We start from the raw sequence: 26,750 nt of genomic DNA, 5'->3' as shown, positions 1-26,750 counted from the left end.
AGATTTCCACCATCACACATTCATATTCAGATGGGACAGGGACAGGGACAGTGCATTCGGAAAATATTCAGACAACTTCCCTTTTCCACATTTTGTTACGTTACAGCCTTATTCTAAAATGGATTAACTTATTTTGTTTTCCTCATCAATCTACACACAATACCCCATAATGACAAAGTGAAAACAGGTTTTTAGAAATGTTTGCAAATGTATTACATATAAAAAACAGAAATACCTTATTTACATAAGTATTCAGACCCTTTGCTATGAGGCTCGAAATTGAGCTCAGGTGCATCCTGTTTCCATTGATCATCCTTGAGATGTTTCTACAACTTGATTCGAGTCCACCTGTGGTAAATTCAATTGATTGCACATGATTTGGAAAGGCACACACCTGTCTATATAAGGTTCCACAGTTGACAGTGCATGTCAGAGCAAAAACCAAGCCATGAGGTTGAAGGAATTGTCCGTAGAACTCAGAGACAGGATTGTGTTGAGGCACAGATCTGGGGAAGGGTACCAAAAAATGTCTGCAGTATTGAAGGTCCCCAAGAACATAGTGGCCTCCATCATTCCTAAATGGAAGAAGTTTGGAACCACCAAGACCCTTCCTAGAGCTGTCCACCCAGCCAAACAGATGGGGGAGAAGGGCCTTGGTCAGGGAGGTGACCAAGAACCTGATGGTCACTCTGACAGAGCTCCAGAGTTCCTCTGTGGAGATGGGAGAACCTTCCAGAAGGACAACCATCTCTGCAGCACTCCACCAATCAGGCCTTTATGGTAGAGTGGACAGACGGAAGCCACTCCTCAGTAAAAGGCACATGACAGCCCCCTTGGAGTTTGCCAAAAGGCACCTAAAGGACTCTCAGACCATGAGAAACAAGATTCTCTGGTCTGATGAAACCAATATTGAACTCTTTGGCCTGAATGCCAAGTGTCACATCTGGAAGAAACCTGGCACCATCCCTATGGTGGAGCATGGTGGTGGCAGCATCATGCTGTGGGGATGTTTTTCAGTGGCAGGGACTGGGAGACTAGTCAGGATCGAGGGAAAGATGAACGGAGCTAAGTACAGAGAGGTCCCTGATGAAAACCTGCTCCAAAGTGCTCAGGAACTCAGACTGGGGTGAAGGTTCACCTTCCAACAGGACAACGACACTAAGCACACAGCCAAGACAATGCAGGTGTGGCTTCGGGACAAGTCTCTGAATGTACTTGAGTGGCCCAGCCAGAGCCCGGACTTCAATCCGATCTAACATCTCTGGAGAGACCTGAATATAGCTGTGCAGCGACACTCCCCATCCAACCTGACAGAGCTTGAAATAGAAATAGACCTCTGAACCTTTCACCTGTTACTACCTGTCAGGGCAAGGAGATTGAGGTTGTAACCTCATATAAATATCTTGGAATTCTAATTGATGACGGCCTCTCTTTTAAATTGCATATTCAACAACTTACAAAAAAATTGAAGCTGAAATTGGGATTTTATTTTAGGAATAAGGCCTGTTTTTCTTTTGAAGCCAGAAGGAGGCTAGTATCAGCTACATTTATGCCTTTACTAGACTATGGGGATATTTTATATATGAATGCTTCCGCTCAGTGTTTGAGATCAATTGACACTCTTTATCATGGTACTTTGAGATTTATTTTAAACTGCAAAACCCTTACGCACCACTGTACTTTGTATACCAGGGTTGGCTGGCCTTCTCTAGTCACTCGTAGGCTCAGTCACTGGTATACTTTTATTTACAAAGCCATTTTGGGTTTACTACCTTTTTATTTGGGCATTTTTATTGTTCAGAAATGTGGTGGGTACTCTCTTCGTTCACTGGACTTTATCCTGCTAACTGTTCCAAATGTCCGAACTGAATTTGGTAAAAGGTCTTTTATGTACTCTGCGCCATCGTCTTGGAACACCTTACAAAATAATTTTAAACTGGAAGAACTTGTCCCGATTGGTGTTTTTAAATCTCTGATGAAGGATTTTGAGGCTGATTCCCTGACCTGTCAATGTCTTTAATTTGCTGTTTTTGATATTGTTATACTCTTGTGAATTCATGAATGGTTTTTACTAGATTACTTGTAGTTTTTCATGTTGTCTGTCTGTAATTTTTTGTAATGACATGGTGCTGCCTATCTTGGCCAGGACGCTCTTGAAAAAGAGATTTTAAATCTCAATGAGCCCTTCCTGGTTAAATAAAGGTTAAATAAAAATAAATAAATAAATTGAGAGGATCTGCAGAGAAGAATGGGAGAAACTCCCCAAATACAGGTGTGCCAAGCTTGTAGCGTCATACCCAAGACGACAAGAGGCTGTAATCGCTGCCAAAGGTGCTTCAACAAAGTACTGAATAAAGGGTCTGAATACTTATGTAAATGTCATATTTCAGTTTTTTATTTTTAATAAATTTGCTAGCATTTCTAAAAACCGGTTTTTGCTTTGTCATTATGGGGTATTATGTGTAGATTGATGAGGGAAAAAACAATTTAATCAATTTTAGAATAAGGCTGTAATGTAACAAAATGTAGAAAAAGTCAATGGGTCTGAATACTTTCCGAATGCACTGTAGCTTACTTACTTTCTCGTGTTCCTCTTATATCTATTCCTTGTGTGTTTTGGTTCTCCTTGATTTTATAGTACTATGGATATTGATTACTGCATTGTTGGGAAAGAGCTTGCAAGAAAGGCATTTCACAAAACTTTAAACTTTAAACAATATGAAAAAACTATTGGATTTAAATGAAATAAATGAATAAAATAAATTAATAAATAAAATGAGCAGTGTAAACTTTGTGGATTTGGAAACTAGAAGTGCTCCTGAGTAGAATAGACCCCCCTTTACTGCGATACACTGTACATAAAATTGTGTACAGTGCAATAAATTATAGGAGTACACACACAATTTTAGTTATTTATCATATCTTATAGAAATAATTTACATTATTTTTTGTATTATAACAAGTATAAAATATATTGATAATTTTACACATTTTCGCCATAATTATTAATTTATAAAGTACACAGGTCAGGACTCTTATTTTGAAGGATTCTACAAATCTGTGACCTGTAAGTACTTAGTTATTCTTGCCTGCTTCACAGCGGTGGCTAAGAGAGCATTTTAGCTAACCCCAACCCTTTTCCTAACCTTAACCTATTTCTCCTAACCTGCTACGTTAGTTTTCCTAACATGCTGCGTAAATTCTCCTAACCTGGGTTATGTCTAGACGGGATACAGCTTTTGTCAAATTGGATGTCAAAAGTAGATTATTTTGCATTTTTGTTAACCCTAAACCTTTTCCTAACAAGTTCTCCTAAATCTGCTACGAAAAGTCAATTTTGACAAAAGCTGTATCCCTTCTAGACAAACCCCTAACCTGCTACGAAAAAGTCACTTCCGGTCGTAGGTGTATACCACCTTGTCAAAACCATGAAAAGAGTATGCGTGCTTCTTCTTTTTTGGTGTATTGGCGGAACACGCTGTTCTTTGAAATACAGTACTGCTTATTACATCAAATATCCTGTGTTAGCAAGAACAGAGTATAATAGAATAGAATATAATACAATATGACTTTATTCCATCTACATCACCTCAGTAAGGTAAATATTAAACTGTCCTTTATCACGCCAAGGATTACTCTCTCTCTAAAAACAGGTATTTCCAAGCATGTTTCAAATGACAAGTTAACAAAGGGTTAATGAGGGTATGTGGTTAAATACCCTCCTAAACAGAAGTAAACAGGTCGTACACTTTGACCCAGTTTGTAGAGGCCAGTCAGTCTGGAATATCAAGTACATGTGCACTTTAGTTCATGTTTAATATTTAACCTCAGTCATCACAGGACTTATAGACCAGTGGTCACTAACCTTTTCTGAGTCAAGATCACTTTCTCAGTCAAAAAGCAAGCCGAGATCTACCGCTCAGAATATTTTTCAAACATGACTTAAAAAATGCAACCTTAACCTATTAAAAACTGTTCTGTAGGAATGAGGTTGTGCAATAGGCTTAATACATTATCACAGCATATTGCTATATGCCTGGCCTGCCAATATTGTTCTTATCAGACAATATCATATTTCAAAACTTGAGCTTTGATAACAAAACAGATCAGTTCGTGTAGCACTTGCTGAGCATAAATTGAAATAATTTGTAAATAATTAGCTTTTTTTATTTTACTGGACTGATGGTCCTAGGGAAAAACTAGGTCAATTCCTTGATGTCCGTGATCTTCAGGTTGGAGCTTTAGAAAGATGACTGAGTTTCCCAGTTGTCTTGGACGCACTGAAGTCTGAGATTTTCCGAGTTCCCAGTTGTTTTGAACACAGCATTAGTCTGAGCGGAGGGAAGGAGAAAGCAGCAGAGGGTCTGCCTCTTACGGTCCCTGCTCTCTCCTTTTCACTGACCAGAGAGGGGACACCGTCTTCCACCTGATGGCGAAACTCGAGTCGCACCGCATCCGCCTCATGCATCATTGTTACAATACACATTTCTACAAGTCAAAATTGTGTCCCACCCTTAGCCTTGTAAAGATGGCCTCCTCTTCTGTCTCTTCCTGCTGTCCTCCCCTCACCAACTTTACTCTGTAGCCTACTTGGAATAGATGCCTCCCCTTAGTGTCTCTAAGCAGTTCCACTGCTCCTGCCATCTCTGCACCACCACTGTCCATATCATTCCCTTAGCCGCTGCCTTGCTCATGGGCACCTCCACCTCCTCTCTCCTAACGGCCAGTTTAGCTAGCACATCTACTTCCTCATTCCCTTCCACCCCCACATGGGCTGGGACACAAGCTAAACTTATTTTGTAAACCAATCTGCCTCACCGGGAATGAATTTGGAGTACCTCATATAGCATGTCTTGTCTCCTCCGTGATCTAAAGGACTTCACTCATCAATACTGCACACGAGTCAGAACACACAACAACCCCGTATGGCTTAATTTCCTCCACCCACTGCAAGGCCAACAGTACTGCCATCAGCTCTCCTGTGTATACAGGCAGTTGGTCTCTGTGATACGTCTGCAGATTGCCACCCCACGTTCTTTCACTACAAGTTTGGTGGAAAAATTACCGTAAATGACCTGCAAAGCGCTTCCCACACGTGGGGCAGGCGTACGGCTTGTCGGCGTCCGTCCTAATGCTCGGCCTCTTACGTTGTGACCCAATGACACCAGAGGAGGTAGAAGCAGGATTTGAGCTCCCTTCTTGACCTCTAGCCATTGTTTGGGTGTTGTTGGGATTGTGTGCTGTGTTATAGGCTAGGTACCTCTTGTGGTGAACGCCCATCCTGACCCTGTCTGTATTGGTGGTGTAACCCCGAGGCAGCTGAGGAAGGCTAGACCCAGGCCTTCTATGAACCCATTTACCAGGCATTAGACGAGATCCTGATAGACTACCACCAGGGGGGTCTCCCACCACTCTCTGTGAAGGCTGAAGCCCAGGGTGACCTGCTCTGTTCATCATGGATACTGTGGTGTTTGTATCATAGGAACAGGAGGGTCTATCTCTATCAGCCCCAGGCCCTGCTTCATCCCTGCACTGAGACTGTGAAGAGAAGGGTCTGGGCTGCAGACTGGATCCCTGACTGGAACCTCTGTCCCTCTTATGACCACCAGGACTGAGGTTGTTCAGTCCACCTGTCCACTGTTTGTGTTCTGTGTGGTGGTGGAGTCTCTGTCCCTCGTGGTTCGGTCCTGGTTCCGACTTGGGAAGGAAGCGACCATCCGATTCAGAGGTCCAGTCTCTCCCTCCAGCAACACCGGATATCAGTAGGTCCTCATGGACTGCAGACTGTAAACACAAATTGAACAGAAAAGCATAAAGGTTTATATAAGAAAGTCTTTGTTGTACACAGAAACATGACATTATAAAATGTTAACCACAGTCAAGGCCATCTCTATAACTGTGATTCAAGTACCTACCAATATGGAGCCATTGGATATATTATAAAAAATACCCTCGCTTTGATAACATACATTTTAGAATACTTTGGAAAAGGTTCAACATTACAAACATCTTAATGTTCTTATCTTTATCTTTCTTTATCTTAACTTCATGTCAAGTAAACATGAATTAAGGCACTATCATTTCCTCATTATAAAACACCAGCATCAAACAACAGGACAAGGTTGTCACTTTTCATCAGTAAAGCATTTTTACAGACACCATCCCACCAACCATCACCATATAATCTACTCTGCTTCATCATACTCATTCTTTCCTCAGTTCACCTCATCCAGTTCCCTACTACATCCAAAACCAACAGAATTAACTACAAACTAACTAGTACTACATTACGTCACTATAGTCTATACATGGGATTTGTGCATTTTCTGCTGGTGTATCCTGAGGTAGCTCCATCTCTATAGAGCTGCCTATGCTGTCTGACAAAATCACAATCTTAGCAGTTCTTCAAAGTAAATAAGGCATACTTTCATGACTGATGAATACCAAATATCAATCTTAGATCATGTATTTACTACTACTGTCATTTGTCAATGGGCTTGTGTAGCCATTTAGTGTTGAGGCACTGGCATTGTCTGAGGTCTGGTTTTACATTAGGAGAGTGTGAGGAGGACGAAGGCCAGGTAGTGTCTGTGTTGTCGCAGGGTCCATGTTCCAGTTGATAGATCCTATAGAAGGCAGGCTGAAGGCAGCACCTGTTAGGGGGTTAACCTGAGGTGCCATCAGTCTCTCTGAATCACAACTATAGGAGCAGGACGGAGCATCGCTAGCCGAGTCTATGTCTGTTCTCTCTCGCCACATACGGACACCTCCACATAGACCAAATCTACACCTCACCCTGGTCTCAGCCAGTCTGTTGTCATGGAGACTAAGTTTGGTTGTTGTTTTGTAGTCAACTGTCTGTTTCTGGTTGTGATTAAGAGTGTTGTGGACACTGTCCCATCCACTGACCTCCACTATGTCGCCTCTGGTCCTGGCCTGCTCAGTGATGCCGTCCCCCGGGCCCTTGGCTTCACCGGTCTGGGTCTGGGAATCCAAGATGGCCTCCTAGTCTCCTGTTAGCCTCCAGCCAACCACCTGCAGGAAGAGGTTAGAAATAGACTTTACAAACATGGCAGAGAACATTCTACATATGGAGATTTTTGAGTCAAGTACCTGGTGAAGTTCATACATTATAATGTGTGTTTTTATATGTAAACATAAGTTGTATTGATTTCATTTTATGAATTAAGAAAAAAATAGCCAGGTGTATCACTATTCCCATTCCAGATCTATTACTGTATGTAGGCTTTATGTATTTCTTCCTTACCTTGCTCCCCCATCTTTAGTCCACTCAGCAGACCAATGATCTCTGGTCCATCTTCTATAGTTTCCTCTTTGACTATCAACAGATCAGGCTTCCCGTCCACCATGTCTACTGACTGTAAGAGATACAGAGTGAGAGGATGTTGGAATGAAGAAATCTGATATAAGCACCCTGCTATGGAGCATCTTGTGATTGGGCAATGAGGGATTGCTGTGAATACTATGCAAACATGTTAGTTCATTTGATACTATGCAAATGTGTACATTGATTTGACTATTCTACACTCTTTAAATGGTTTGATAATGGTCCCACACTTACAGATCCACAAAAGCAGAAATGCCCTTTGTTTTGCTGGAATACTATGGCTAGAACAGGTTGTCCCTGTACAATAGGGGCGGCATTGTCCTCTCTCAAGACCTGGGCCTGTTTCCACAAAGCCTCTCAGAGTAGGAGTGCTGATCTAGGATCTTTCCATATAATCTTATTCATTATGATCTAAAAGGCTAAACTGATCCTAGATCAGCACTCCTACTCTGAGAGGCTTTGTGGATCCGGGCCCTGACCTAATACCATTCAGACAGTAGTTTATATTGGGCTCACCTCAGTGAGACTGTGTGTGGTCCTGTGCTGCTCAGCTGGTTCCTCTGTGGGTTCAGGAGGAGGTGTAGTCTGGTTGTCCTCCATGACCATGGTCCCCTCAGGGTTCCCCAGACCCTCCTCCTTCACCAGCAGCACCTCTGGACCCTCCTCCTCCTGGAAGAGACAGGTGATACAGATTACACAGACATACACTCCCTCAGGTACGTACACACACAGATAATAAACACACTTTCAACATGGAGTGTTTAACCATCCCAACTACATTTGAGTCCTATACTGTAGTTACAGAATTATTTCATTGTTGGTGGACATAAATATGATGTGGGTAAAAATAAGTCAGCTATGATAAGTCAAAAGTCATCATCAGACAAACCTGACTAAACTATTGTGACGTGTACAGTAGGTGTTTGTTAGTGTGTGGGTATGTGTAGGTATATTTAGTAAGAGTATAATGGTTATAAAGTGCTGTTGGGTGTATGTAGAATAGGGTGAGATCAGATGTGATGTATACTAAAGACAGTTTCAATGAAAGTCTTAGAATGAAAAGTCCCATTGTGTTTATTAAACATAAACAAGTGTTAAATACACCATATGAAAACCACACATACACATGTCTCAACTAAAAATCTGCATGAACTTGATAAACTTAATTAATTTTCTCATTAAAAGTGTCTTGGGGATAGAATTAAGTAATTTAATGGAAGTAATGAAATAGGCATTTGTGAACATCATATAGCCTACACAGTACAAACACAATATGTAACATACTTTTTGGGCTTATATATGGCTTATATATCACACAATGTCTGGATGCAATATTCTACCCAGGAATATTCTACACTGAAATCTGTTACTCTCGTTATTCCAAAGTCATCTGTGGATCTTTTCTGCTGACAACAATGTAATTATTCTTTCTCTTTAATGCAGGGTTTGATCTAAACCTCAGAAGCTATGGATTGGAATGGTTACTTTATATGTTATAGAGTGGAATGGGTTTTCTGCTGGTGTATCCTGAGGTAGCTCCTCTCTGAGAACCTCTTCCCGCAGTGCGTACAGGCGAATGGCCTCTCTCCCGTGTGGATCTTCAGATGCATCTTCAGCTTGTCCTGGCGGGAGAACCTCTTCTCACACTGGGGGCAGCTGTAGGGTTTCTCCCCTGTGTGGACCCTCTGGTGCCTCTTCAGGTCACCAGCCTGGGCGAAGCGCATGTGACACTGGGTACAGCTGAAGGGTTTCACCCCTGTGTGGAACCTCTGGTGAATCTCCACCTTCTGGAGGCAGCTGAATCCTTTGTTACAGAACATGCAGAGGAACCGTTTCTCTTTACTATTGTCTGATGTGGCTCCTCTTCCCTGAGCCTGGGCTCTAACGCTGTCGTTTGAGTTCAATACCTGATCGAAAAGGCTGTGTGAATCAGAAGGCTCCATCGATGTGGACACTAGGTCGCTATCCCTGAGCGCGTGTAAAGGGGAGTGGGTCGCGTTATTTGGATTTGTCTCTAAGCTTTCCCTGTAATCTAAGAAATCTCTGCCTTGTGAGTGTCCTTCTCCTAGGTGACTATCTGCATTCCATGTGGGAGGAGCATCACCCTCCACTTTCACAGTCACCTCATCTATCACTATAACCTCCCCTTTCTCATCTAGGCACCCTTCAGAGTATACACTACTACTGTACCGGTTCCAGTCCCCTCTAGACAGATCAGTCTGTGTCTCTAAACCCAAGGGCATGTTGCCAGGGTCCATCTCTGTAGTGTAAGAACAAGAAGGATCATCAACACCAGTGTCTAACGCATCACCATCACCATCTCCACGGAAATGAACCGTCCTCTGGCTCTGGTGAAATACCGGTAAATACTCTGAGCCGGGAGCAGGAGGACAGCGGAGTGGCCCCAGCCCCAGTCTCTCTGGGTCTGATCTGTGGTCAGATCCTGTGTGTAAGAGCCTGTGTGTTTCAGTCAATGCCTTGGTGTTGGTCTCTGACTTGAGGGCGGAGTTCGGCGTTCCACTGACCTCCGTGATGCTGTGTCGGGTCCTGGGCTGTGCTGGGGCGGTGGTGGGGTCCTCCGTGGCTACAGGGGGCGCTCCATCCGCTGCTCCAGTCTGGATGTCTCTGCTGTGCCGTGGGTCCTCCTCTCCTTCAGACCTCTCCTGCTTGACCAGAGACGATCCTCCAGGACCTGCAGCCTCTGCATCTTCAGACTGACACATGAAGTGAGGAGTTTATTACCGGTACATGAGTTGAATTGGATAACAACGTCGTAGGGAATGCTCTCTAACCTCTATCACGATAACGTGCTGGGTTGAGGTTCCACTCCCCTCATCAACAGTGATTGGTTGGTCATCTCTCCATGTATTGTGTCCTGCTGTCTTCACAAAGCTGCTGTGGCCTCCAGTGAGATGTCCTTCACCTGAGAGAGTGATTGGGGGAAAAGAGATGGTGAGGTTAGCTACTGTCAATGCTCAGCTGTATATTTATTGACACTGTCTAGAATTGGCAAGGATGTAAGGTAACACTTCTCAACTTCTTGATATACTATTTTTTAAATCGATGTATTATGTTCCATGCATCACATTGTTTTCATTGAGTAAATAACAGAAAATGCAGTAAATCAATCTGTTTAGAATATGATATTTGGTCTTTGCGCAAGATAGCTAAGTAATCCAGGGAATTATTTCTTACTATCCAAAAACTGACCAAGACCCAATTCTGGGTAACACATCTGAACACATGTGCAGAGGGGAACGGGGCGAGCTGTAATGCTGCATTCACATCGTGACGTATTTTATTACGCCGTACGTCATCTTCACGCAATCTCATTCCGCTACTGGACGGAGACGAAGGCCTTTTCTCAATTCGATTTCTCAAGTCATCTCTCCTCCGTCCTCTCCCGCCTCCTTTTGAAATGTGGCAGATCAAGGCAATTTCCATAGGCAGCCACATAGAGAAGTCAGATTTGAAAACTCCTAATAAGACACTTTAGTCCTCATCTTTGTGCACAAAACATCCATTGAATTATATTTGAAAAAATTATAATAATCACTCACAGCCAAAGATATTAACATTTTATATTCAGCCAATGTCTGCCATGTTTTTGGATGACGTGATCACGTCGTCGCTGCTCGCGCTGCTACCTGTTCGCATTGAGTGCTAGTGCGCATGTGATGTTAGTCTGTATAAACCGGATGCAACCTGGATAGACGGTCCATGAATCGGCGTATGCGAACATGAGTTGATTACCTTAAACTACGGTCTGACATTTTAGATGCAGTCGGCAGTTCTTATTATACGTCAGTGAATGACACGCTCCTCGACCACTTATCGGTTTCTGGATCACGGAAGAGACAAAGATTATGTATATACTGACAAGATACACGTCTCTCCGCCCTAACAATGGGAGTCATTGTCAACAAAGCGGCACGGAGGGCTGTCTAGCTCCCGCCTATCCTTTCTTTGGATTGGTGGATACGTCTCATTATTGTAATCCATTTTTGAATATTCGATGAGGGTTGTTGACGTAAACCGCCACTATTCAATGGAGAGAGATGCTATGCTACTAGCCTCATGTAATGAATATGCATAGCCATCTCGAGACGACTCCGATATAAAGTGTTGCTGGGATGTCACGTGTCCTACTTACATCAGTACACTCATAACGTAAGCATTACAAAACTTGTATTTGATCAAATACATTTCACGTACCAAGTAAGCCATAACATTTTTTTGTTGACCAAATTCGACACTCTCTCATTGACCTCCCTACAAAAACTCCTTGCTTGGTGGGCGAAACAATGATAAAACGCCACCTGCTGGAGGGAGACAGATTTTCCTCCGAGTTGGGCCTCTCTCTTCCTCTTCGGGTCAGATGCCAAGCAGTTACAGTCAAGATGCTCTCAATAGTGCAGCTGTAAAACTTTGAGGATCTGAGGGCCCATGCCAAATCTTTTCAGCCTCCCGAGGGGAAGAGGCGTTGTCGTGCCTTCTTCACGACTGTGTTGGTGATGTGGACACCGAGTAACTTGAAGCTCTCGATCCGCTCCACTACAGCCCTCTCAATGTGGATGGGGGCGTTCTCTGCCCTCCATTTCCTGTAGTCCACGATCAGGTCCTTTGTCTTGCTGACGTTGAGGGAGAGGTTTCCAGGTCCCGTTTTGAGGACCCATGCCAAATATTTTCAGTCTCCTGAGGGGGAAAAGGTGTTGTCGTGCCCTGTTCACGACTGTCTTGGTGTGTTTGGACAATGATAGTTTGTTGGTGATGTGGACACCAAGGAACTTGAAACTCTCGACCCGCTCCACTACAGCCCCGTCGATGTGAATGGGGGCATGTTCGGCCCTCCTTTTCCTGTAGTCCACGATCATCTCCTTTGTCTTGCTCATGTTGAGGGAGAGGTTGTTGTCCTGGCACCACACTGCCAGGTCTCTGACCTCCCTATAGGCTGTCTCATCGTTGTCGGTGATCAGGCATACCACTGTTGTGTCGTCAGCAAACTTAATGATGGCGTTGAGTCGTGCTTGGTCACGCAGTCGTGGGTGAACAGGGAGTACAGGAGGGGACTAAGCACGCACCCCTGAGGGGTCCCCGTGTTGAGGGTCAGCGTGGCGGATGTGTTGTTGTCTACCCTCAGGATCCAGTTCAGGTCCAGTTGCAAAGGGAGGTAATCAGTCCCAGGGTCCTGAGCTTAGTGATGAGCTTGGAGGACACTATGGTGTTGAACGCAGAGGTATAGTCAATGAACAGTATTCTCACGTAGGTGTTCCTCTTGTCCAGGTGGGAGAGGGCAGTGTGGAGTAAAATAGAGATTGCATCATCTTTGGATCTGTTGGGGTGGTATGAGAATTGGAGTGGGTCCAGGGTGTCTGGGATGATGGTGTTGATGTGAGCCATGACCAGCCTTTCAAAGCATTTCATGGCTACAGATGTGAGTGGTTCGGGGTGATAGTCATTAGAGACAGGTTACCTTGGCATTCTTGCGCACAGGGACTATGGTAGTCTGCTTGAAACATGTAAGTATTACAGACTGGGTCAGGGAGAGGTTGAAAATGTCAGTGAAGACACTTGCCAGATGGTCGGCGCATGCTCTGAGTAGGCGTCCTGGTGAGCCGTCTGGCCCCACGGCCTTGTGAATGTTAACAGGTTTAAAGGTCTTACTCACATCAGCTACGAAGAGCGAGATCACACAATCATCCGGAACAGCTGGTGCGCTCATGCATAAATAATAATACATTTTATTTGGCGGAAGCCTTTCAGGGTCCTCAAGGACATCTTACTTAGTATAAAAATGTATGCACTCACTAACTGTAAGTCGCTCTGGATAAGAGCATCTGCTAAATGACTAAAATGTAAAAAAATGTAAATTAAAAGTAGGCCTACATAAAAGCTAGTGCAGTACATAAAATCAATCAAAGTAAAATGTTAATAAAAGGACCAGACGAAATAGGACAGATAAAAAGAGGAGGGAGGGGTTGGGAATAGGATACAGACCCAGTTTAGGGTAAGGGTGTGGGTTGGGGGGACACGTAGGGATGCATAGGTATACTGAGAATGCACAGAAGGAGGGGGGTAGGAGAGAGTCAATCATAAACTCAGCAAAAAAAGAAACGTCCCTTTTTCAGGACCCTGTCTTTCAAAGATAATTCTTAAAAATCCAAATAACTTCACAGATCTTCATTGTAATGGATTTAAACACTGCTTCCCATGCTTGTTCAATGAAACAATTAATGAACATGCACCTGTGGAACGGTCGTTAAGTCACTAACAGCTTACAGACGGTAGGCAATTAAGGTCACAGTTTTGAACACTTAGGACACTAAAGAGGCCTTTCTACTGACTCTGAAAAACACCAAAAGAAAGATGCCCAGGGTCCCTGCTCATCTGCGTGAACGTGCCTTAGCATGCTGCAAGGAGGCATGAGGACTGCAGATGTGGCCAAGGCAATAAATTGCAATGTCCGTACTATGAGATGCCTAAGACAGCGCTACAGGGAGACAGGATGGACAGCTGATCATCCTCGCAGTGGCAGACCACGTGTAACAAAACACCTGCACAGGATCGGTACATCCGAACATCACACATGTGGGACAGGTACAGGATGGCAACAACAACTGCCCGAGTTACACCAGGAACGCACAATCCCTCCATCAGTGCTCAGACTGTCCGCAATAGGCTGAGAGAAGCTGGACTGAGGGCTTGTAGGCCTGTTGTAAGGCAGGTCCTCACCAGACATCACCGGCAACAACGTCGCCTATGGGCACACACCCACAGTCGCTGGACCAGACAGGACTGGCAAAAAGTGCTCTTCACTGAGTCACGGATTTGTCTCACCAGGGGTGATGGTCGGATTTGCGTTTATCGTCGAAGGAATGAGCGTTACAACGAGGCCTGTACTCTGGAGCAGGATCGATTTGGAGGTGGAGGGTCCGTCATGATCTGTGGCGGTGTGTCACAGCATCATCGGACTGAGCTTGTTGTCATTGCAGGCAATCTCAACGCTGTGCGTTACAGGGAAGACATCCTCCTCTCTCATGTGGTACCCTTCCTGCAGGCTCATCCTGACATGACACTCCAGCATGACAATGCCACCAGCCATACTGCTCGTTCTGTGTGTGATTTCCTGCAAGACACGAATGTCAGTGTTCTGCCATGGCCAGCGAAGAGCCCGGATCTCAATCCCATTGAGCACGTCTGGGACCTGTAGGATCGGAAGGTGAGGGCTAGGGCCATTCCCCCCAGAAATGTCTGGGAACTTGCAGGTGCCTTGGTGGAAGAGTGGGGTAACATCTCACAGCAAGAACTGGCAAATCTGGTGCAGTCCATGAGGAGGAGATGCACTGCAGTACTTAATGCAGCTGGTGGCCACACCAGATACTGACTGTTACTTTTGATTTTGAACCCCCCCCTTTGTTCAGGGACACATTATTCAATTTCTGTTAGTCACATGTCTGTGGAACTTGTTCAGTTTATGTCTCAGTTGTTGAATCTTATGTTCATACAAATATTTACACATGTTAAGTTTGCAAGGGAGCGGGCATAGACTTGGAGAAGGTCAGAGAGGTAGGTGGTTCAGTGTCGCTTGCCTCGAAGCGAGCATAGAAGGAATTAAGCTTGTCTGGTAGGTTCGCGTCACTGGGCAGCTCACTGCTGGATTTCCCGTTGTAATCATGATAATTTGCAAGACCTGCCACATCCGACGAGCGTCAGTAGGATTCGATCTTAGTCCTGTATTGACGTTTTGACGGCTCGTCAGAGGTCGTAGCGTCCGGATTAGTGTCCCGCTCCTTGAAAGCGGCAGCTCTTGCCTTTAGCTCAGTGCGGATGTTACCTGTATTCCATGGTTTCTGGTTGGGATATGTACGTACGGTCACTGTGGGGACGACGTTGTTGATGCACTTATTAATGAAGCCAGTGACTGCTGTGGTAAACTCTTCAATGTTATCGGATGAATCCCGGGAAAAAAATATTCCAGTCTGTGCTAGCGAAACAGTCCTGTAGCTTAGCATCTGCTTCACCTGACCACTTTCGTATTGAGCGTGTCACTTGTACTTCCTGTTTGAGTTTTTTTCTTGTAATCAGGAATCAGGAGGATAGAGTTATGGTCAGATTTGCCATATGAAGGGCAAGGGAGATCTTTGTATGCGTCTCTGTGTGTGGAGTAAAGGTGATCTAGAGTGTTACCTCTAGTTGCACAGGTGACATGCTGGTAAAAATGAGGTAAGACGGATTTCAGTTTCCATGCATTAAAATCACCAGCCACTAGGAGTGCACCACTTGAAGTGCATTTTGTTGTTTGCTTACGGCCCTATACAGCTCGTTGAGTGCGGTATTAGTGCCAGCATCGGTTTGTGGTGGTAAATAGACAGCGAAGAAAAATATAGATAAACTCTCTTGGTAAATAGTATGGTCCGCAGCTTATCATGAGGTATTCGAACTCAGGCGAGCAAAACCTCAAGACTTCCTTAACATTAGAGATTGCGCACCAGCAGTTGTTAACAAAGAGACACACACCTCCCCCCTTAACTCAGACTGGCCTGTGCCAGAAAGGAAAAGCAAAAAACGTATTTACTAAATTCCTCTTGCCACAACACTATATCTGACTGGGTAAATAGCTTTATTTTTGAGTTAATGTGGACCCAGTGACTCAGACTTGAGCAATTGGACCAGGACTCGGGCACTGGGACTCGGACTTCAGCCATAGGGACTCGTGACTTGACTTGTGACTCGAGCACAGGGGACTCATGGTTTAGTGACTCTACTACATCACTGGACGAAACAGTCATTAGCCCCCATTCTACTTTTGGACATCAATGTGGCTGCGGCTTCTGTGGAACGTTGATAACAATGGCAATGATGTGACCGAGTGATTGACGTGCAACCCATACTACTTTGCCACCAATACTTTGCGGCGCAATCTTGTGATTGTACTACTCTCTCTCTGCGCTTGTGTGTGTCTGTTTGTTTTGTATGTAATGTGCAATATCTATGTAGCCTGAATTAACATTTACATGGCCAGATAATTTTTATATATTCAGGGGTGAAAGTAAATTTAATTTCTTCCCGGTACAGGACCTCCTGTGTGTGCACGCGCTTAATCATATAATTAAATATAGAATCCCTATTAATTCAATAGGATCTCTGTGGGCCTAGTCGTAAAGATTTGCTATTTAACTTTTTTAATGTATTACATTTTATTGTGGTATAAACACAACCAGTCATGTTTTCATCTGATCAGTGGAGGCTCCTCAGGAGGAAGGGGAGGACCATCATCCTCAGTAAATTTCATTAAAAAGAAAAATGTTAAACATGAAAAAAGTTATCCTTTTAAGATAAAACTATAATAAATATATTCACATCTCACCAAATAATTGATTAAAACACACTGTTTTGCAATGAAGGTCTACAGTAGCCTCAACATAACTGTAGTTTCCGTCCTCCTCTGGGTACATTGACTTCAATACAAAACCTAAGAAGCTCATGGTTCTCACCCCCTTCCATAGACTTACACAGTAATTATGACAACTTCCGGAGGACGTCCTCCAACCTATCAGAGCTCTTGCAGCATGAACTGACATGTCCACCCAATCAAAGGATCAGAGAATGAATCTAGTACTGAAAGCATAAGCTACAGCTAGCTAGCACTGCAGTGTATAAAATGTGTTGAGTAGTTGACTCAAAGACAGAGAAAGACAATAGTTGAACAGTTTTGAACAAATTAATTTCTTCAAAAATGAAGGAGAAGCAAGAAAGAGAGAGAGGGAGAGAGCGAGCTATATTTCATATTTTTTCCCCCACTTTCACTTAGCTAGCGAATGCAGCTAGCTAGTTTAGCCTACTCAAACACCCAGCTCAAACAGAGAGGAATGCCATGTTAGCTAGCTGGCTATGGCTATCCAACACTGGAAATTTTCCAAGTCAAGGTAGGCGTTTAGTTTTATTAATTTATTGCCACCGGGGCCAGCCAGTGTAACTGCTTGCTAACTGTACTGCATGATTGTAGCGGGTTTACTAACATGTTAATTCTAATAGCTATGTTGACAACAATGTAGGCTGTTTGTAGCGGTTAGCGGTTATGATATGAAGGTTTGGCTTGGAAAGGTTTTGTCGCCTGGTCACACAGCCTGGGTCACAGACAGCTGATGTGTTGTGCACTAAAGCCTGCAAGCGAAGTGCGTAGATGTGAGAAGGAATTACCGAGAAAAGTGATCATGCTGTTTGTATCTGGCTGCTATGAAAGTGAACTGAGTTTGCGTGTGATCAGGGGTGTATTCATTCTGCCAATTCTGTTGAAAAACATTTCTTAAACGGAAGCAAACGGAACGAAACGGGGATAAACATACCTGAATTTGTACAATAGATGCTCTCGTTTGCAACTGTTGGATTAATGATTACACCCTAGATCAGCTAGATGTATGCGCACATGACTGTAAGTCGCTTTGGATAAAAGCGTCTGCTAAATGGCATATTATTATTATTTTTATTAAGAGTGTGCAAGGCGGTATTGAATGTGTCACTGTCACCTTGTTTACTCAAATTTCTCTCGACCTGTGCACCTACGTTGTAAACTTTCATTCATAGGCAAGGTTGTAGCAACCTCATGATGGGTATAGAGAAAATGTGAGTCTCATGTAGTAACCTAAACCTATCGATGTTACATTGAGCTGAATGAAAGGAATATGAATGACAGTCACCCAATATGTTATAAAAGAAATAAGGCAATGCTCAACAGTTTCCCGTGTGTATCAAGAATGGTCCACCACCCAAAGGACATCCAGCCAACTTGACACAACTGTGGGAAGCATTGGAGTCAACATGGCCAGCATCCCAGTGGAACGCCTGACACCTTGAGTCCATGCCCCAACGAATTGAGGCTGTTCTGAGGGCAAACATTTGGAAGGTGTTCCTAATGTTTTGTACACTCTGTATATGTTTGTCATATTTCTGCTGTTGGGAAGGGAATAGGATGTTATGCAGAAAAATATTTGGTAGGACAGGGGTATGTATGTGCACATGGAAGTCAGTGATTTATGTTTACTATATGTTTACTATAGGTTAATGAAGCAATACAAATGTGATGTGACTAAAAATGAAAGGGCATTTAGTTGACTAAAATGGCCCACTGTTTTCGTAATTTTGACAATAACTAGACTAAATCATTATTCAAACGACAAAAATGTGACTTAATTATATTTTATAAGACTGAATGATATGTTTGCCAAAATGACTAGACTAAATCTAACATGAACACTGCTCGCGCCTGCAAAATGTACCTCCTGCCATTCCTCTGTATCGGTCGAGGATCTTGACACTACTGGGACGACTGACGAGGACGCGGTCTTGCATTGTCCTCTCTGCGCGCTCCCGTGCCACCTTCAGTTCCAGTAGCTGTAGTTTCCTCCGCAATGCCTTGTTTTCTTTCTGGCTTTTAGTTATTTCCAAACGAAACACTGCATAGTCGTCGTCTACGAGTTTACAGATGTCTGCCACGGCTGCATTCGCTAGCACCTCCATGATGGAGGCTATTTGAGTGTGAAAAACCATACAGTTAGCCATTGTTAGCAGTTAGATGTTCTAGGTAACGCTTGCTAGCTATCAACCAAGTCCTGTCTCCTACGCGAATTAAACACTACTTGAGGTAAGTACGTAATGCTGTGCAGTTAAATTAGTCATATTTTAAGTTCCAGGGTGTTAATAAACGTCTAAATAACAACAAAACCGCTTTCGTGGAAATTGTTCTTGGTCACTGTTCACTTCCGTTTACACTGAAGTGAAAGGAACTCATGGGTTGTTGTCATAGTGCACAGGGTGTGGTTAATTGAAAAAGTTATGCGCGCTGTTCTTTGATATACGGTACTGCTTATTACATTACACATCAAATCTCCTGTTCATGATCACTATCTTTCGAGCTCAGACCAGACTTGTTTAGAAAGAACACTGTTAGCAAGAACAAAGTAGAAAACAATGACTTTATTCAGTCTACTAAGTAAGGTAACTATTCAGTTGTGATTGAACTAGCCTAGGTTTACAGTCTCTCTAAAAACAGGTATTTACACAAACCTGTTTCAAATGACAAGTTAACAAAAGGGTTAATGAGGGGTATGTGGTTAATTACCCACTTACCCCAAAACACTAGACATGATAACTATAATATTTTAGCTAAAGAATAGTTCCCAGAAATCCCCTGCGTACATCTCAAGCCACACTGCTACGATTTCTCCCCATTGTGGACACTCCTATGTCTGATAAGGCTAGTCAGGAAGGAGAAGCTCTTGTAACATAGTTTGCACTTGAAGGGCTTGTCCTTGGTGTGAACGGTTTGATGTGTCTTCACATAGTTCGCATGAGCGAAGCACTTCCCACACGTGGGGCAGGCGTATGGCTTGTCGGCGTCAGTCCTAATGCTCAACTTCCCACATTGTGACGCAATGACACCAGAGGAGGTAGAAGCAGGAGCCACCACCCTCAGGTGGTTAGTCTTTGAGCTCCCTCCTTGACCTCTAGCTATTGTTTGGGTGTTGTTGGGATTGTGTGCTGTGTTATAGGCTAGGTACCTCTCGTGGTGAACGCCCATCATGACCCTGTCTGTATTGGTGGGGTAACCATGAGATAACTGAGAAAGGCTAGACCCAGGTCTTCTATGAACCCAGTCACTAGGCATTAGATGAGACCCTGAAGGAGAAGACAGACTTGCTGATAGATTACCACCAAGGGGGTCTCCCACCACTCTCTGTGAAGGCTGAAGCCCAGTGTGACCTGCTCTGTTCATCATGGATACTGTGGTGTTTGTATCATAGGAACAGGAGGGTCTATCGCTATCAGCCCCAGGCCCTGCTTCATCCTTGCACTGAGACTGTGAAGAGAAGGGTCTGGGCTGCAGACTTGATCCCTGACTGGAGCCTCTGTCTCTCTGATGACCACCAGGACGGAGGTTGTTCAGTCCACCAGTCCACTGGTTGTGTTCTGTGTAGTGGTTGTGGAAGAGTGACGGCTCCTGATCCATGGTCCTGTGCCGGGGCCAGGGTTTGTGACCAGCTGCTTCATAGGTCCAATCTCTCCCGCCAGTGACACCGGATATCAGCAGGTCTTCATGGACTGCAGACTGCAAACAAAGATTGTTCAGAAGAGCATATAAAGGTTTATATAGGAAACTCTTTGCTGTTCACACAGAAACATGACATGATATTATAAAATGTTAACCACAGTCAAGCCTAATTCTAACACTGTGATTCAAGAACCTAACAATATGGAGCTTTTGGAGTTTATTATATATATACAGTGGGGAAAAAAAGTATTTAGTCAGCCACCAATTGTGCAAGTTCTCCCACTTAAAAAGATGAGAGAAGCCTGTAATTTTCATCATAGGTACACGTCAACTATGACAGAAAATTGACAAAAGTTTCTCAATACTTTGTTATATACCCTTTGTTGGCAATGACACAGGTCAAACGTTTTCTGTAAGTCTTCACAAGGTTTTCACACACTGTTGCTGGTATTTTGGCCCATTCTTCCATGCAGATCTCCTCTAGAGCAGTGATGTTTTGGGGCTGTCGCTGGGCAACACGGACTTTCAACTCCCTCCAAAGATTTTCTATGGGGTTGAGATCTGGAGACTGGCTAGGCCACTCCAGGACCTTGAAATGCTTCTTTACGAAGCCACTCCTTCGTTGCCAGGCGGTGTGTTTGGGATCTTGTCATGCTGAAAGACCCAGCCACATTTCATCTTCAATGCCCTTGCTGATGGAAGGAGGTTTTCACTCAAAATCTCACGATACATGGCCCCATTCATTCTTTCCTTTACACGGATCAGTCGTCCTGGTCCCTTTGCAGAAAAACAGCCCCAAAGCATGATGTTTCCACCCCCATGCTTCACAGTAGGTATGGTGTTCTTTGGATACAACTCAGCATTCTTAGTCCTCCAAACACGACGAGTTGAATTTTTACCAAAAAGTTCTATTTTGGTTTCATCTGACATTCTCCCAATCCTCTTCTGGATCATCCAAATGCACTCTAGCAAACTTCAGACGGGCCTGGACATGTACTGGCTTAAGCAGGGGGACACGTCTGGCACTGCAGGATTTGAGTCCCTGGCGGCGTAGTGTGTTACTGATGGTAGGCTTTGTTACTTTGGTCCCAGCTCTCTGCAGGTCATTCACTAGGTCCCCCCGTGTGGTTCTGGGATTTTGCTCACTGTTCTTGTGATCATTTTGACCCCACGGGGTGAGATCTTGCGTGGAGCCCCAGATCGAGGGAGATTATCAGTGGTCTTGTATGTCTTCCATTTCCTAATAATTGCTCCCACAGTTCATTTCTTCAAACCAAGCTGCTTACCTATTGCAGATTCAGTCTTCCCAGCCTGGTGCAGGTCTACCATTTTGTTTCTGGTGTCCTTTGACAGCTCTTTGGTCTTGGCCATAGTGGAGTTTGGAGTGTGACTGTTTGAGGTTGTGGACAGGTGTCTTTTATACTGATAACAAGTTCAAACAGGTGCCATTAATACAGGTAACGAGTGGAGGACAGAGGAGCCTCTTAAAGAAGAAGTTACAGGTCTGTGAGAGCCAGAAATCTTGCTTGTTTGTAGGTGACCAAATACTTATTTTCCACCATAATTTGCAAATAAATTCATTAAAAATCCTACAATGTGATTTTCTGGAATTTTTTTCTCTCAATTTTCTGTCATAGTTGACGTGTACCTATGATGAAAATTACAGGCCTCATCTTTTTAAGTGGGAGAACTTGCACAATTGGTGGCTGACTAAATACTTTTTTCCCCCACTGTATATATAAAAAGGACAAACAGTCTCTGCAATGATACAAAATAACCAAGTTAGTCAGCAGAGTCAATTTAGTATTTAATCTAAACAAAATGGCATTAAATCATTTTTATTGCACAAAACGATAAGCTGCTGCTACTCTCTGTTTATTATCTATGCAGTCACTTTAACTCTACCCACATGTACATATCACCTCGACTAACCTGTGCCCCCGCACATTGACTCTGTACTGGTACCCCCTGTATATAGCCTCCCTACTGTTATTTTATTTTACTGCTGCTCTTTCATATATATACAGTGGGGCAAAAAAGTATTTAGTCAGCCACCAATTGTGCAAGTTCTCCCACTTAAAAAGATGAGAGAGGCCTGTAATTTTCATCATAGGTACACGTCAACTATGACAGACAAATTGAGAAAAAAAAATCCAGAAAATCCCATTGTAGGATTTTTAATGAATTTATTTGCAAATTATGGTGGAAAATAAGTATTTGGTCACCTACAAACAAGCAAGATTTCTGGCTCTCACAGACCTGTAACTTCTTCTTTAAGAGGCTCCTCTGTCCTCCACTCGTTACCTGTATTAATGGCACCTGTTTGAACTTGTTATCAGTATAAAAGACACCTGTCCACAACCTCAAACAGTCACACTCCAAACTTCACAATGGCCAAGACCAAAGAGCTTTCAAAGGACACCAAAAACAAAATTGTAGACCTGCACCAGGCTGGGGAAGACTGAATCTGCAACAGGTAAGCAGCTTGGTTTGAAGAAATCAACTGTGGGAGCAATTATTAGGAAATGGAAGACATACAAGACCACTGATAATCTCCCTCGATCTGGGGCTCCATGCAAGATCTCACCCCGTGGGGTCAAAATGATCACAAGAACGGTGAGCAAAAATCCCAGAACCACACGGGGGGACCTAGTGAATGACCTGCTGAGAGCTGGGACCAAAGTAACAAAGCCAACCATCAGTAACACACTACGCGCCAGGGACTCAAATCCTGTAGTGCGAGACGTGTCCCCCTGCTTAAGCCAGTACATGTCCAGGCCCGTCTGAAGTGCATTTGGATGATCCAGAAGAGGATTGGGAGAATGTCATATGGTCAGATGAAACCAAAATATAACTTTTTGGTAAAAACTCAACTCGTCATGTTTGGAGGACAAAGAATGCTGAGTTGCATCCAAAGAACACCATACCTACTGTGAAGCATGGGGTTGGAAACATCATGCTTTGGGTCTGTTTTTCTGCAAAGGGACCAGGACGACTGATCCGTGTAAAGGAAAGAATGAATGGGGCCATGTATCGTGAGATTTTGAGTGAAACCCTCCTTCCATCAGCAAGGGCATTGAAGAGAAACGTGGCTGGGTCTTTCAGCATGACAATGATCCCAAACACACCGCCTGGCAACGAAGGAGTGGCTTCGTAAGAAGCATTTCAAGGTCCTGGAGGCTAGCCAGTCTCCAGATCTCAACCCCATAGAAAATCTTTGGAGGGAGTTGAAAGTCTGTGTTGCCCAGCGACAGCCCCAAAACATCACTGCTCTAGAGGAGATCTGCATGGAGGAATGGGCCAAAATACCAGCAACAGTGTGTGAAAACCTTGTGAAGACTTACAGAAAACGTTTGACCTGTGTCATTGCCAACAAAGGGTATATAACAAAGTATTGTGAAACTTTTGTTATTGACCAAATACTTATTTTCCACCATCATATGCCAATAAATTCATTAAAAATCCTACAATGTGATTTTCTGGAATTTTTTTTCTAATTTTGTCTGTCATAGTTGACGTGTACCTATGATGAAAATGACAGGCCTCTCTCATCTTTTTAAGTGGGAGAACTTGCACAATTGGTGGCTGACTAAATACTTTTTTTCCCCACTGTATATTTTTTAACTTATCTATTTTTTACTTAAGACTTATTTTTCTTAACTGTATTGTTGGTTAAGGGCTTGTAAGTAAGCGTTTCACTGTAAAGGTCTATACCTGTTGTATTCGGCGCATGTGGCAAATACAATTTTATTTGATGTGACAAGTAGAATAACTTTGGTAACACTTGACCTTTTCTGTAAATCTGGTACCTACGCTTTGATAAAATGAAGTTTAGAATACTTTGGAAAAGGTTCAACATTACATTACACACAGCTTCATGTCACATAAACATGAATTAAGGCACTATGATGATCTAAAACGCCAGTATCAACCTAAAGGGATAATGTGTCACTTTTCATCAGTGAAGCATTTTTACAGATGTCATCACCATATCATCTACTCTGCCTCATCATACTCATTCTTTCCTCAGTTCACCTCACCCAGTTCCCTACTACATCCAATACCAACAGAATGAACTACAAAAAAACAAACTAGTACTATATTACACGTCACTACCCACTGGGCACAAACTTGTTAAATCAACGTTGTTTCAATGTAATTTGTCAACATATTGTGACGTGGAATCTACATGGAAAATACATTGGATTAGAAAAAAGTCATAAACGTATAATTGTTTTTATTTTGACCTTTGAAACAACGTCATCTTCAACGTAATATCCACTATCAGAGAAAAAACAACATGCTGTGCAGCACCTCCTGCTGTGGAGTTGATCTATATACAAGCCCTGCTTAACTTTGATATTCGTCACTGACTATTACCAATGTGCTATCGTTAGAATGATTGCTGAGAAATGTCCACTTAATAGATTCACTGTTGCTATCGAAGTCATTCTAAAGGGTAGGTTTAACAGAGCAAATGAAATGTGACCATACTTCATCAATGATACTATTTAGGCCTATATAGCATTTGCAAAGTCATCAACAGCTATTGTTTCAATTCAACCTGGGTTCAACTAAAAATAGACAATACATATAGGCCTAGAGTTTTCAAGCTTTGGTTGTTTTCAAATGGAATCTATAAGTTAATATTAAATATGTTGGATTCACATCAACCAAGAATAAAAGTTAAAGAATAAGATTAAATCAAACTATTTAAAGTGCATTATTTGATTTGATTTAGTTCTATTTAAAAAATATATATATATGTTGGCAAACTTTTTATAAAATAAATAAGGCATGAGAACCTGGGAATTATTGTGTGATAACTCTCTCCTAAGGGCTGTTTCCCCAGCCCTTGGCTTCGCCTTGGGCATAAATTATCACACGATAATCCCGGGGTTCTCATGCCTTATTACTTAAACAACATCTAGGTTGCTAAAATAAATATCTAAATAGTCATCACCAATTTCAAGTTAAAATAGTTGTTTTATGAGATCGCCAGTGTCTCAAGTATGTAATTGCACCACTATAGGACAGCCAGCCGATAGTGGCCGCTAGATCTGCACTATCGTCTAGGATTTATGTGCATTCCCGGTAATACACTTGTTTCCCCCGTGGACCGGCTCGTACATAAAGCATCCCTCCATTCAGGCTGCAAAGGCATCATTTCCCTCCTTAACTAGCTTTAAATGGTGAGCCACAGGGGAAAGAAACAGGGAAAATATGTGTAATGTCTTAATAAAACAAACTGTTCCACCACTATTTTCGGACACCTTAGGATATTGCACACCCTTGGCTGAACGCAGTGTGCAACATCTTAAATTCTCAGAAAATCCAGCTCATTTGGTTGTGCTATTAGATCAATCACAGTCATAACACATTAAGTTATTGTATAAATAAACAAAATATCTGACAATGTATTCCCATTTTAACGTTAGTGTGCTTTTAAATGGTTGAAAGTGCAGTGATAACACATTGGGAATTCAACAAACTTTTGGCTATCTTTTTGAGTGGGTAAAAATAGGTTGGAATCTCATTGACCGACGTATCTACCAAATATTACCCAATTCTCCATGTTGAAATGACGTGGTGTACCCAGTGGGTATACACTATTCATGGGCCATGTGCATTTTCTGCTGGTGTATACTGAGGTAGCTCCACTCTAAGAACCTTTTCCTGTAATGCGTACAGGTGAGCGGCCTCTCTTACGTGTGGACCTTCAGGTGTATCTTCAAATCGTGCTGGCGTGAGAACCTCTTCTCACACTGGGGACAGCTGAAGGGTTTCTCCCCTGTGTGGACCCTCTGGTGCCTCTTCAGGTTGGATGATTGTGAAAAACTGGCCCCGCACAGGTGGCAGCCGAATGGTTTCTCCCCTGTGTGCATTCTCTGGTGGATCTCCATCTGTTTGGGGAAACGGAAGGCTTTCCCACAGAATGAACACGGGAAGCGCTTATTTTTGCCACCAGATCTACTGATAGCGTCACTACCACTGTCATTTGTCAATGGGCTTGTGTTGCCATTTACTGTTGAGGCACTGGTATTGTCTGAGGTCTGGTTTAACATAATGAGAGCGTGAGGAGGACGAAGGCCAGGGAGTGTCTGTGTTGTCACAGGGTCCATGTTCCAGTTGATAGATCCTATAGAAGGCAGGCTGAAGGCAGCAGCTGTTAGGGGGTTAACCTGAGGCGCCATCAGTCTCTCTGAATCACAACTATAGGAGCAGGACGGAGCATCACTAGCAGAGTCTGTGTCTGTTCTCTCCCGCCGCATACGGACACCTCCCCGTACCTGCAAACCAAATCTACGCCTCGCCCTGGTCTCAGCCAATCTGTTGTCATGGAGACTAAGTTCG

General features: G+C 43.3%; 3 protein-coding genes across 3 annotated transcripts; all 3 read right to left on the bottom strand.

The window, feature by feature from the left end:
- Positions 1–3,549: 3,549 nt before the first annotated feature.
- On the bottom strand, positions 3,550–7,131 carry LOC121563739. Its single transcript, XM_045206307.1, has 3 exons — positions 7,114–7,131; positions 6,910–7,005; positions 3,550–5,784 (listed from the first exon to the last, which is right to left on the bottom strand). Exons 1-3 carry the CDS (start codon positions 7,129–7,131, stop codon positions 5,062–5,064), a joined length of 837 nt encoding a protein of 278 aa, XP_045062242.1. The 3' UTR covers positions 3,550–5,061.
- Positions 7,132–8,418: 1,287 nt separating this feature from the next.
- LOC121563422 (zinc finger protein with KRAB and SCAN domains 8-like) lies at positions 8,419–18,802 on the bottom strand. Its single transcript, XM_045206368.1, has 3 exons — positions 18,625–18,802; positions 10,141–10,271; positions 8,419–10,062 (listed from the first exon to the last, which is right to left on the bottom strand). The coding sequence occupies exons 1-3, from the start codon at positions 18,695–18,697 to the stop codon at positions 8,842–8,844; spliced, it is 1,425 nt and encodes a 474-aa protein (XP_045062303.1). The 5' UTR covers positions 18,698–18,802; the 3' UTR covers positions 8,419–8,841.
- A 534-nt stretch (positions 18,803–19,336) lies between these two features.
- Positions 19,337–26,099, bottom strand: LOC121563737 (zinc finger protein 28 homolog). The gene is made up of 2 exons (XM_045206370.1): positions 25,960–26,099; positions 19,337–20,453 (listed from the first exon to the last, which is right to left on the bottom strand). Exons 1-2 carry the CDS (start codon positions 26,011–26,013, stop codon positions 19,560–19,562), a joined length of 948 nt encoding a protein of 315 aa, XP_045062305.1. The 5' UTR covers positions 26,014–26,099; the 3' UTR covers positions 19,337–19,559.
- Between the last annotated feature and the right edge of the window lie 651 nt (positions 26,100–26,750).

Source organism: Coregonus clupeaformis, chromosome 22, assembly GCF_020615455.1.
Source record: "Coregonus clupeaformis isolate EN_2021a chromosome 22, ASM2061545v1, whole genome shotgun sequence".
Classification (NCBI taxonomy): Eukaryota; Metazoa; Chordata; class Actinopteri; order Salmoniformes; family Salmonidae; genus Coregonus; species Coregonus clupeaformis.
The sequence above is the reverse complement of the archived record's forward strand: the minus strand, read 5'-3'. Positions and strand labels throughout refer to the sequence as shown.

What these genes read in the sequence shown, in the direction of transcription:
- LOC121563737 (XM_045206370.1), bottom strand. Translation starts at nt 26,013, where the DNA reads ATGAATAGTGTATACCCACTGGGTACACCACGTCATTTCAACATGGAG. An exon ending in ATTTCAACATGGAGAATTGG is followed by an intron (nt 20,454 to 25,959) that starts GTAATATTTGGT and finishes CTTTGTTTGCAG; the next exon opens with TCTGCAGTCCATGAAGACCT.
- LOC121563422 (XM_045206368.1), bottom strand. Translation starts at nt 18,697, where the DNA reads ATGCAAGACCGCGTCCTCGTCAGTCGTCCCAGTAGTGTCAAGATCCTC. An exon ending in ATACAGAGGAATGGCAGGAG is followed by an intron (nt 10,272 to 18,624) that starts GTACATTTTGCA and finishes TCACTCTCTCAG; the next exon opens with GTGAAGGACATCTCACTGGA. An exon ending in AGCACGTTATCGTGATAGAG is followed by an intron (nt 10,063 to 10,140) that starts GTTAGAGAGCAT and finishes TTCATGTGTCAG; the next exon opens with TCTGAAGATGCAGAGGCTGC.
- LOC121563739 (XM_045206307.1), bottom strand. An exon ending in CCAGAGGCGACATAGTGGAG is followed by an intron (nt 5,785 to 6,909) that starts GTCAGTGGATGG and finishes TTGTGTTTACAG; the next exon opens with TCTGCAGTCCATGAGGACCT.